The 12,500-nt window shown below is 43.1% G+C and overlaps 1 protein-coding gene across 2 annotated transcripts in view; it reads right to left on the bottom strand.

Moving 5' to 3' along the window:
• LOC308100916 (semaphorin-4G-like) overlaps positions 1 to 12,500 on the bottom strand; it is a 66,375-nt gene that overhangs the window by 18,739 nt on the left and 35,136 nt on the right. For both annotated transcript variants that reach the window (XM_080450102.1, XM_080450103.1), the window contains exons 4-9: positions 5,397 to 5,459; positions 5,062 to 5,160; positions 4,000 to 4,093; positions 3,147 to 3,260; positions 2,497 to 2,651; positions 801 to 976 (exon numbers count right to left, since the gene is read on the bottom strand). In XM_080450102.1, coding sequence (XP_080306228.1) covers positions 801 to 976; positions 2,497 to 2,651; positions 3,147 to 3,260; positions 4,000 to 4,093; positions 5,062 to 5,160; positions 5,397 to 5,459 — 701 coding nt within the window. The remainder of the gene's footprint in view (positions 1 to 800; positions 977 to 2,496; positions 2,652 to 3,146; positions 3,261 to 3,999; positions 4,094 to 5,061; positions 5,161 to 5,396; positions 5,460 to 12,500) is intronic.

Raw genomic sequence — 12,500 nt, 5'->3', positions numbered from 1 at the left:
AATTATATATATATTTTTTACTTAACCCTCATGCCTTGCTAAAAAAAAGAAAATTACGTTGAGAGTGTTAACTATATAAATATTTTTTTCTTGTTTACATTATATCATGATTTAACTATTTAACTATTTAATTAACTAAATTAACCCTTTAGGTGCCATTTTTGTAATACATTATAATTCAATATTCTAGAAACAAATGTGACTTCCATCATTATTCGTATTATCGGTTGACCCTTCTGAATAATAAGTGGGAAGATTGATTATGGTGCATAATTACTTTTTGTATAATGTCAGATTGAACAAAAAGGTTACGTTGGACGTGTTCAGGAAAATTGCGTATTTAGTGCAATAAAATGATGAAAGATCAAAATGTTCCCGCAATTATCTGCCCCATTTTTTCATGAATCCTTTAGATGCCAGTTTTGTCATCATAACCCCTACTAAAACAAATACACAAAAATAGACTATAATTCAATATTCTAAAACATTCTTTGACTTTGATTATTTTGGCTGCCCCATCTGAATGATAAGTGAGAAGATTGATTTTAGTGCATTATTCCTTTTTGTATAATGTCAGATCGAAAAAGTGAAAAATTAAAAGTTACGTTGGGAGTGTTAACTACAAGATATGCATTTTGAATTTTAAACTAAACTAAAATAAATGTTGCATATTTTCATTGACTGATGTCGTTTTGTTTTGGTATTGAAAAGCACCGTTTAGGCACCGGCACCATTAAAAAAATACCACAGTTTAGCACTGGTATTGGATAAACCCCAATCGATACCCAACCCCCGCTCACCACTCCAGGCCGAAGACGCCATAGAAGAGGGTCTCGTCTGGCGTGCGTCCGTGCAGGACGAAGGCGCTGCGCAGCATGTTGAAGTGGAAGTCGTACTCAGGTAGAGAACACAGCAGCCTGGCCTTCAGGAAGGATGTCCACCTCTTCTGGAGAGTCAGGCGACCTCCCCTGTCCCCCTGGAGAGGAGAGGAGAGGAGAGGAGAGGAGAGGAGAGGAGAGGAGAGGAGAGGAGAGGAGAGGAGAGGAGAGGAGAGGAGAGGAGAGGAGAGGAGAGGAGAGGAGGAATCAAAGCCATGTCGTCATGCCATGCCTTTCACTAATGCTATGGATCCCCTGCGGCAGTGGTTCTCAAACTTTTTCATGTCAAGGACAAGGACCAAAATTATATGCATTTGGCCACGGACCCCCATCTCAAAATATTTTGTTCCAGGGACCCCCAGAAGCAAAGATTTGAGTTACAAAATACTTTCAAAGATTTGGGCAAAGTAAAAAAATAATAAAAAAAAAGCTGATCTACAAGCTCATAGCACGGCACTCGGTATATCTGCTATTTTTTAATAGCCTACTTTTGAATAGCCAAAGTATACAATAATGGTTAAAGTGGTTAAAATGATTGTGACGCTATATTAACTTATTTAGCTGGGGACCCCCTGGTACGTTTTTGTACTGCACTGCACACATGTCTGACAAATGCCTTTAGAATACACGCACGCACGCATGCACGCACGCACGCACGCACGCACGCACGCACGCACGCACGCACGCACGCACACACACACACACCTTTGTATTACAATTCTTGTGAGAACCTCAGAATTTGAAACATGGCAATTTTATGAATGTCACATTATTACCCTAACCCTAAGTATCATGCACTGAAAATATCTGATCTAAAAGCTCACAACGCGTCGCAGCTATTTAGGTCGGCTATTCTTGGTGTGCGACACCAGTGCGCAAATAAGTATAAATCAGACACACACAACTCAAACACCTAACGTCTACATGCCTAATCTTAACCATAACCCCAACCTGAATTTTTGTTTTGTTTTTTTTGTTACCATAAAACAACCATTTCTCTTATGAAGACCAGAAAAGTTTTTCCTCATAATGTCTCAAATTCTATTGTGCTGATTTGGCGCTCACATAGTAATACACTATACTATACTACACGCACACATCATGCGCGTACACACACGCGCGCGCGCACGCACGCACGCACGCACGCACGCACGCACGCACGCACGCACACACACACACACACACACACACACACACACACACACACACACACACACACACACACACATAATGCAGACTCTGCCTCTGTGCTAAATGTCATTGGATTTGTCATACGGTCACAGAACACACAGCAGCTGGTACGATGGCTGCACACTCTGCTGCTGTAGAACAAAATGACGAGGCCATTAAACAGAGAACGCAGCAGGGAGCGTATAATTCCTCAGGTGAAAGCTTTACAGTACAAAATGGAAATGGAAATCACTGGCTCTCAACCTGCGGGCCGGGGGCCACGAGGCCATCGCAAGTGAGCCCCCAAATAATTGCCAAAACACTACGATTTTAATTAACTGGTGGTTAACTTCCTTTTGGTTTCTAAACCAAAATTCTTCCACCACTGGCAATTCTCTCTCTCTCTCTCTCTCTCTCTCTCTCTCTCTCTCTCTCTCTCTCTCCTCACCATGCAGATGCGTGCCACCCGTGCCACCCTGCTGTGCGTGTAGCTGGGTGTCTGCTCTTGGCTCCTCTCTGTGAAGAACCAGTAGATTTTGTCATCGCCCCCGGAGCCGCTCCCCTCGTTCTCCCTCAGCAGCGCCGAGCCCACGAAGTCCGCCTCTGGATGGAGAAAAACAACAACAAGATATTATATAGCCTATTTTGTGGCAAGAACGAGATCCTATTTAAAGTCATCTGTGTAATAGATGACTTTTTAACCAGCCAACAGTGTTGCCACGTGCGCCTATTGCCACGTCGCTGTCGGGCAGAAACCAGCTATCTCCATTTTTCAACGTTTTCAAAAATAGCAGATCTACAAGCTCAAAACGTGCCGCATCACGACACGTTGTGAGCTTGTTACAGTCAACATAATAAGCCGACTTGACAACACTGGTGGAAACGTTGTTTGGAAGCATTGAGACATTGTTTTGGGAGCGTTTGAAACAGCATGCGGACTTGCTCTCTTTTCACCAGTTGTTGTTTTGTGATCCAGCACCTGTTGAAATTGTTTGTGGATGCTGCGTGCATCTGAATGGGTGTATGTACTGTATTATGTATCACACATCACAAAGCGCTACCGTTTTAGCAATTCACTGGCCACCCTGACACACTCACCGGTCAGCCAGCGCGTGGGCGCGTCCTCCGTCTTCAGCGCGGGAGACGGCGAGTTGCGGCGGATGTCCGGGAAGCTTCGGAACTCGTACTGAGAGGCTGTGTACATCTGCTGGTCTGAGAAGAAAACCACTCAGTCAGTTTGATCAATGGATTCACCACATTCACCCCTGGCATCCCTATATTGGGCATGTCACTATAGGTGAGACTTTTCTAAAAATAAAGCTTGTAGGTCAGCTATTTTTGCTGTGCATTGTATGACAAAGTATAGGGCTTAGAGCTGCTTTAACTTTATTCATGTATATACAGTACAGTGCTGAACCTGCTGGTCTTATGCTACAGTATGTGTATATATGTAGATATCTTGATTGTTATTATTTTTGCTCTCTTTGACATGCTTCTTTACTGTTCAATTTTTCTCCCTGCCCCCCCCCCCTCTCCTTTTTCTTCTTCTCCCTTCTGAAGCTTATAGAAAAAGAAGAAAAAAACACCCACTTCTTTACACCTGTAAACCTGTGATATGACAAAGTTGGTCCTTGAAAAACGTTATGGAATGCAGCTTTAACCACTTAAGACCCTCTATAGGCCTACTTAGTAAAAACGGACCTGAGTTGCACTGTACTTGGTGCACTTTTTTTTTTCCCTCTACGCCAAATCTCTAACCGATCTACAAGCTTGTAGATCTGCAATTTTTTGACGATTGTCCCCCCCCCCCCAGAATCTGGATGCTGGGGTTCAAGTAAGTTGTGAATGAAACAAAGCACAAACGAGCTGGCCAGATGTATGGAGAACCGGGATGACTGGAGACGCCGGTGGAGGTCTCAGCGCAGAGAGAGAGTGCTGTGGTGGGTCTTACCAACGATGAGACCGGTGTAGCCAGTTGTCGGGCTGTATGGACATTTGTCTCGACCCTCTTCGGTCTGAGGTGACATCACAAAAGTCTCCTCGTCCTAAAAACAGCGGGACACGTAAGGGAGACAGCAGCGTAAAGGAGGGGGACTCAAGTGACACATTTAATCCTTAAGTTACAGAATGCTTAGGATGACATTATGTCTGACTTGAAAACTTGAGCCATGATCTGTACTTTTTCGTAACCGGGACAAAGTAACAGCATTGTGGGAATTGGCAGTCCAAACGTTACAAAAATATATTATGAATTAACCACTTCCTAAATGCCAAGTCCTAAATGCGCGAAATCTCTGTCCGTACTATACGTACGTGTGTATGCCTGTTTGTACTAGACGTATCTCGCGAGAACCGGATATTATCCAGAACCCATACGGCCATATAAATATACCTATATGAAGATCCGGTTGTCCAGAACCACAATCCGACCACTATTCCCATATATGGTCATACCCATACAGGGGATGACACAGCGCACGCATCGGTGAGAACTCAAGGGAGTGTGGTGCACGGCAGCAAGACATTCTGGGAGGCGGATGTCCAGATATACCCATATATAGGCATATAATATAGAGATCCAGTGGTCCAGAACATATATGGAGAACCCTGATGACATTGATTGATTGATTGAATATTTTATTAGGCAAAAAAGAAAAGTAAAACAGTATAATTACATTTATAATACTTTGTCTACAAGGTCTGTCCAAAAAAGTCCTTGGTATTCAATTCATAGTCATATATAGCAGTATGACGTCATCAGTATGATGTCATAGCGCTGACGTCTGGCCTGGACTCCATATATGGGCATAAAAGGGACACATACAGACAGATGGGTACAACGGGTACTCTGACACGGGTACAATGGGTACTCTGACACGGGTACAATGGGTATTGCACAACTGGATGGGGCATGCAAACTTGCATCATTACCATGTATATAGGTTCTTACTAGCGATGCACAGAGCGGTCTGATGGCTTATATTCCCACACATAGAGATGTAGAGGTTCTTACTATGTATGTACAGAGCGGTCTGAAGGCGTGCGTTCCACACATGTAGAGGTGCGTAGAGTTGTATCTCTCAAGGAAGCGTATGTGGTTGAAACACTCCGTCTGAGTAGAGAGGAGCAGAGAGATGTGAACAGAAACGTGACTGTGATGACAGGAGTACCAATACAGTCAGTCACACACACACACGCACACGCACACGCACACGCACACGCACACGCACACGCACACGCACACACACACACACACACACACACAGAGAGAGAGAGAGACACACACAGAGAGAGAGAGAGCGAGAGCGAGAGAGAGTGTCAATATGATAAACACAAGTCATTTTTTACCTTGTTGTCTTTCCCTTTACTAAGACACAGCTGTTTCTGCTCCGGGGAGGCATCCCACTCAATCTAATGAATGAATGAATAAATACATAAGTAGATAAGTACATACACACATATACATACTGTACATACATACATACATACATACAATAGGAGAGAGAGAGAGAACACAAGTTATTGGATGATTTCATATCGTCGCTGGAACCTAAAAAGGGGGGGGGGTATATAGTTATTATTTAATAACAAGCTCTTGTTAATACTTTTCCCACGTTAAAACTAACTACAAACTATTTCACAAATACAAAGCTAACCAAGACATAATATCCTGATATCCATGTGTGTAAAAGATGTCAATAGTCTGCGGCTGATAACCATTGACACATGTTTTAGTTTCCCAAACTATCTGTGTTTTGGTCTGCAGTGTTTGATACACACACACACACACACACACACACACACACACACACACACACACACACACACACACACACACACACACACACACACACACACACACACACACACACACACACACACACACACACACACACACACACACACACACACACACACACACACACTGCCCTTTTCGGAAACTCCTCTATTCCTAAAGCACCTGCACCCACACGGTGAGTTAATGCATCCACAACTCTACTTGCCAGGAGGCTGATGGATACATCCATCCTCTCTCACCCATAACAGATGGATCCATGAGATCTTATATTGCATTAGCCTTAAAAGAATAAGGTTCTCTCTTAACTGCCAAGGACGACTTTGACATCTTTTTGAGTAGGCTATAATATGAAGATACAGTGGTGTACTGTGGATGTTTTAACTAATGGAGTGCAGCGTCAGGCACACATGCACACGCTCGCGCATACACGTGAGCGATCACCAATTTAAATAACCAATTTAATATGCAGGCCTGTTTATTAACCCACAATCGAATGTTATTCTATTTCATTTACTTTTGTGTGTGTAAACATGGCAAGTGTGAGGGGACTTTCATCATAACGTGTAAATATAAAACTTCAAAATTAAACAAACATATTTGATCATATTTGGTCATATTGAGAGACAGCTACACACATACATAGACGCAGAGACTCCTGACAAAATCCTATATTAAAATTGGTTAACGGAGGACCGGCCAGCGGGCGGGCGGACCTCTGACGTCATTCTGACTCAGCCATAAACCACGGCCACATCACAATGACAACATAAACAAACCAAAGGCCACGTCACTATGGCAACATAAACAAACCACGGCCAGTCGACCACGTCACTATGACAACATAACCATGAGTCAGCTCCATGTATGGGCACAAAAGGGGGCATACCCATATACTGTATGGCCATATAGAGTACAGAAGTCCTGACGTCACTCGTTCATCCCCAGGTTCGTAAAGTAATTTCTCTATGGAGAATAACATTGGGTCATCATATAAGAATCATATAAGAATTGTGGTCCAAAAATAAACAAACTGTCCTGGCGATATTGTCAGGGAGGAGGTTCTGTATCGTTTATGATAGTCAGTCACTTATATTTGTTAAAGTCTGTTTCTGGCGAAAATTTTACTAATTCGGCGGAAGTAACATTAGCGTTTTCTCACCGTCAGTTGATGCTTCATATCCATATGAGTAAAACCGCCGGGGTCATTTGTTTATTTTTGGAACACAGTTCTTATTTGACGCGATATTAAATACGTCTATGGGGATTCAGAATGGGGGTGGAAAACCGCGAACCAACCTAGGATGTGTAAATTACGTCAGACTTCGGTGCTCTATACTGATGACATCAGGAATCTCCATATATGGACATAAAAGGGACAAGGACTGACAGATACAGAGCTAGTGCCGTGTAGGTGTGAGGGCCCGAACTCTAGATGTGCTACTTTTGCTATTTTTTCATTTGAATCCTGAAAAGTAACAGTTTTGGACATATGAGGTTTCCACCTTAACACATTGACTGCCAGAGTTTATTCATAATGTACTCACCCCTGTGCCAGCAATTTGCGTGTTTTTTAATTTTTTTGTTTTGTAATTTTTCATTCAAATACATTCTCTGATTGTGTTGTCAAGCACCTACGATTGTTCCACCAGTAGAGAGCAGCACATCCAAACATTGATCACCTCGCTCACCCCCTCCCAAACAGGCCCACGTCATATCCGGTCATTCAAAGGATGTGACGTTTTCGACAATTCCCGGCCCGCTGATCGGCCTGAAAACGATGCGATACACTACGACGATGACTGTTAGTCACCCGGACCAAAGAAAATAGAAGTTGAGCTGTCCGTTTGTCTTTTATACCGTGTGAAAAAACGTGTTTTTCCTTATTCTGGCGGAGAAAAACAACGTGACCCGGAAATGATTCTTTTTTTTTACATCCGGCTCCGGGTGAGTGTGACGTAAGTGGAAAACGAAAGTGTTGATGAGAAATAAACACAGCTGTGCGATCACAGATTAAACAATGAAAATTCAAAAGAACGTGTCAACCCGTTCTTAGGAATCCTGGCACTCAAGCGATGGATTTGAAAGAACGTGTTGACGCGATCTTGGCACTGTATGTGTTAAAGAGACCAATTATTACATAATCGCCTAATCGCAATTATTTGAGCATATTTCTTTTGCATAATTAATTATCATAATCATTTCCATGTTGAAAATGTTTCATATATTTTCAGAAATAGTGAAAATATGATCTACAAGCTCAAAACGTGTCGCATTGAGCTAGTAGATTAATGTGGATTAATGTAGATTCATGTTTTTAAGAATTAAGTAATTAAATAATGTATATTTCTCATAACTGCCCTGTGCAACTTTTGTTTACGAAGCCTAAAAGTCAAACAGAAATTAAATTTCTATTCAAAATGTTTTCTATTTCTATGTTCCAATGTTCAACAACAGAAACACAATGAAATCTGAATTATTTGAGTGACAATTAATGAGGACAGTGGAATTAAATACATTATCTTTATATTATCAGTGGTCAGTTGAGGAGGCTTGTACTTTAATTCCAAAGGTACTTCAAGCTTAAGAGGAGTAGTTCACCCAAAAAAAATCGTATTTTCTATCAATTACACACTCAATGAAGCCTTGAATTCATGGATTTTTTTTGTCCATTTCAAGCCAATAATTTCATGACCGGGTCATCGGTCAATAGGAGACTCATTAGGAGAATCTTTGAGCCGGTCATCAAATTATTGGCTCAGGAATGCGACAAAAACAAAGAAATCTCCATCAATTCAAGGCTTCATGGGGTGTGTAATTGATAGAAAATAAGAATTGTTTTGGGTGAACTACTCCTTTAAGGGACTCACAGCTGGGTTGTTGAGGTTGGAGACAATGCAGACTGGTCTTACTAGAGTCTTACCAGAGGCAGGGAGACAGAGGGGGTCAACACTGGAGAATACAGAGTAAACACAGAGTATCCTCCAGACCAACACACCGTTCTCTCAGTGAAGCGAAAGCCTGGAGGATCACAGTTGGACTGGAGCATGTGGTAGCAGAAATAATTCATAGAGTGTCATTGTGGTATCAATACAAAATTATTGTCAGTTTATCTCTCAATCCTGTAGCCAGATAGCTCTGTGAGGGATAAGTTCGGTTTGTTTTTGTTCTATTTGCAGCTGTCAGGGTAACTCTTTGTAAGCTCAGCATGTTCATGTACTGTATCTTTCCCCTGTAGTGTGAAATTGTCACCTGTTCTTCCTTCAGTTCTGTCACAAACCCGCCTTACTGAGTCTAAAACAGCTGATTCATGTCACCTATTTTCAACTGTTTTTCTGTTCCTTATTTAGCTTAGAACGCAAGGCCGTACAAGGACTAGCCCAGCTACTCTGTTTGACTCCGAGAGGGAATATATACCGTGTGCAATGTGTGCTTGGGCCTCTTCTCTCTCGGCTGTCATGCTGGAGGATTGACTGTGTGACAAGAAGTTCCTATTAAAGATGCGGATTGATCCATGACATGCTGTGGTCTCACTCTTTCTACGAACACTTATTATAGCAAAAAAAATCCCATTATAAGCTGAGGAAAGCTGTCCTTTGATCCTGATAATAACACACACCTACACACAAGCTTTCACTGAAATACTCTTTTCACACTCTTAGATCACTAAAACTGCCTTCTTTCATCTTCGCAACATTACCCGCCTTTGTTCCAGTCTATCACACACTTCTGCTGAGACACTCATTCATGCCTTCATTACATCCAGACTCGACAACAGCAATAGCCTACTACTATATGGCGTCACCACCAAGGTTCTCAAGAAACTACGGTACGTACAAAATTCTGCCGCCTGCCTGCTCAGCCGAACCCGATCCAGGGACCACATCATTCCAGTCCTCCGTGACCTCCACTGGCTCCCAGTCAAGCACAGAATTGACTTCAAAATACTAATCACTACCTACAAAGCCCTCAACAACTAGGCCCCACGCTACCACTCTGAACTCATCCAACCCCACGTCCCCTCCCGCTCCCTCAGGTCGGGTGATGCCAACCTCCTGGACACCCTCAGGACAAATAAGCGAACCGGAGGTGCCAGGGCCTTCACGGTGGCTGCCCACTGTTCCGAACTCACACCCAGCTCACATCAGAGCTGCCCCCCCCCCACCATCACCACGTTTAAAACCACACTCAAAACCCACCTTTTCAGACTCAGATTCCCTACATAAAATCCCAACTCCCCCCCTTTTGTTTACCTTTCTTTTATAGTTTTTTAAACGGTCCAGGCACCCTAGGCTGCAATGCCTAGGGTGCCTGACAGCGCGTCGCAGGTTCGACTCCCGTTCCCGACGACCTTTGCTGCGTGTCACCCCCCCATCTCTCTCTCCCCATTTCCTGTCAGCCTACTTTCCCCATCCCTCTCTAAACAAAGGCATAAAAAGACTGTATTATTGTCTCCGCCGGAGGCGGAGAGTATGTTTTCGCTTCGTCCCGCCGTGTGTTCACCTCCCTCCTAGCCAAGCTAACATTGGTCAAGCTCCACGTGACACGTGTCAATATGTTGACACCAATGCCTTTGATTGGCTAGAGGGACGCATGACGAAATAAAATCCTATAAATAGGTGTGTCACTTCAAAAAGCCATATGTTTTTGAAGTGAGGTAAGACAGGATCAATCAGTCTTGATTGGAACAGTACCTTCCAGTACAAATCACCCGTCCGTGCGTGTGTGTGTCCCTCTGAGAACACCTAACATTGGTCAAGCAAAACACAGAAGAGGACTATAGAGTTGAATTGATCCCACAACAAGGCCGAAGTCTTAATACTGTAACAATTGGCCACCTTGATCAAATACATTATGTAGCACTAGAGAAAACTGACATAGATCAAACACACCAATCAACTGCTGAAACTGTTCAAGACAATGAAGATGAAGAAGCATTTGAACAAACCAGTCAATTACGAGGACTCCCATATGACACATTGCTTGAAGATTTTTTTTTAGATGCAGACACTACATATTCAGTCGCCCCTGCAGAACACCAAAAACCATGCGCATTCTACCAAGACGACCCGTTCTACCAAGACGACCTGTGCTATTAAAATAGCACGGGTCTGCTGGCGGACACTTGTGCTCCGAGGAGCACATTTTCTAGTTATTACTATTATTAATCGTGATGAAACTGTCTCTCTGAAGATGTTACCAAGGAAGATCAGTGTCGGTCTGTTTGTCTCTGTCTTCTGCAATGGATCCTCTGTCCTCACTGAGTCAGTAGGATACAACAGCAATGACAACACAGAAATGTGTGTGGGGAGGAATTAATTGGCATAACAACTAAACTGTTGTTATCCATGCCTAACCATGACGATTTGTGCAGGCACCGTTGCAGATCCTGCACAGTGATTCTCAACCTTTTTAATTTCAAGGACCACCAGTTTGATACGCTTTAGGCCACGAACCTCCCATTTGATAAAAATGTTTTTTTATCGTTGGGACACTGTAAAATGTTAACTCTGAGAGTGTACAAATTGGGTCCATTTGGTTCCATGTAACACCCAGGAATCAAACCCGGGTCTCCCGCGTGGACATTGATTGATGTACTTTATTTAGTAAGACATGAGAACAACAGTACATGGAAGTACAAATTCACAATACAAGGTCTACTCGACATCCAACATCTTAATCACTAGCCTAAAGGGGAATTCCCCCTTGTCACACTGATTACAGTGGAAAGGTCTTTCTTCGGTGTGGATGCGCTGGTGTCTCATCAGGGTACCTGAATCTCTTGTCAAATTGTTGACAGTGGTAAGGTTTCTCTTCAGTGTGGACACGCTGGTGTATGCTCAGTTGACTTGTCTGACTGAAACTCTTGCTACACTGTTGACAGTGGTACGGTTTCTCTTCAGTGTGGACACGCTGGTATGAATGCTCAGTTGACTTGACTGACTGAAACTCGTGTCACACCGTTTCCTGTGAAAGTCGGCTGACGTGTCTTTACGTCTCCTGGCTGAGTAAAATTTGTGTAGAATGCTGATGACTGTAAGATCTTGGTTCATCTTTGTGCCCTTGTTTCTGGCTATCTACAGAGCTGGTTATTATGCTGACAGGCTGCAGAGGGGATCGGTCCATGGCTCCTTTTCATGTGTTCATGGAGGAAGGCCTGAGACATGACGGCATATGGACACTCAGGACAGGAGAAGATTGGCTCCTCACTCCTTCCAGGAGCGCTGTTTCATGGTCAAAGCTGTCGCGTTTTGTCCTATGTGCGCTTTCTTGCTCTGTCTGTTAGAAACATTATCACGTTATCACTTTCGTTTTGAAACGTCATCATGTTACCGTCACAAGGGGTTCCCTACTTTCACTTAGTAAATTGTAGTAGCCTATAATGGCATCCTATATTAAAAAAATGCCTAATGGGTGGGTTGTGGGTGGGTGAGCAACATGCAATGATGTCAGACACTAATAGAAACCATGTGTGCAAGCTCGTGAGTCGAGCGCATTGTTCGAAACCGTTTTCACTCGTTCATGTATTGGACCCTGGCACTTCCAGAGCCGACCACCAAGCGGCTTGAGCTTCACCTATAGACCAATTATTTGTTTACCAACATTGAGACTAAACACACAGGTGATTGTTTCATGCAATCAATTCCCAACATAGG

The sequence above is a fragment of the Gymnoscopelus braueri genome (assembly GCF_963280865.1).
Source record: "Gymnoscopelus braueri genome assembly, chromosome: 14".
Taxonomy (NCBI): Eukaryota; Metazoa; Chordata; class Actinopteri; order Myctophiformes; family Myctophidae; genus Gymnoscopelus; species Gymnoscopelus braueri.
The sequence above is the reverse complement of the archived record's forward strand: the minus strand, read 5'-3'. Positions and strand labels throughout refer to the sequence as shown.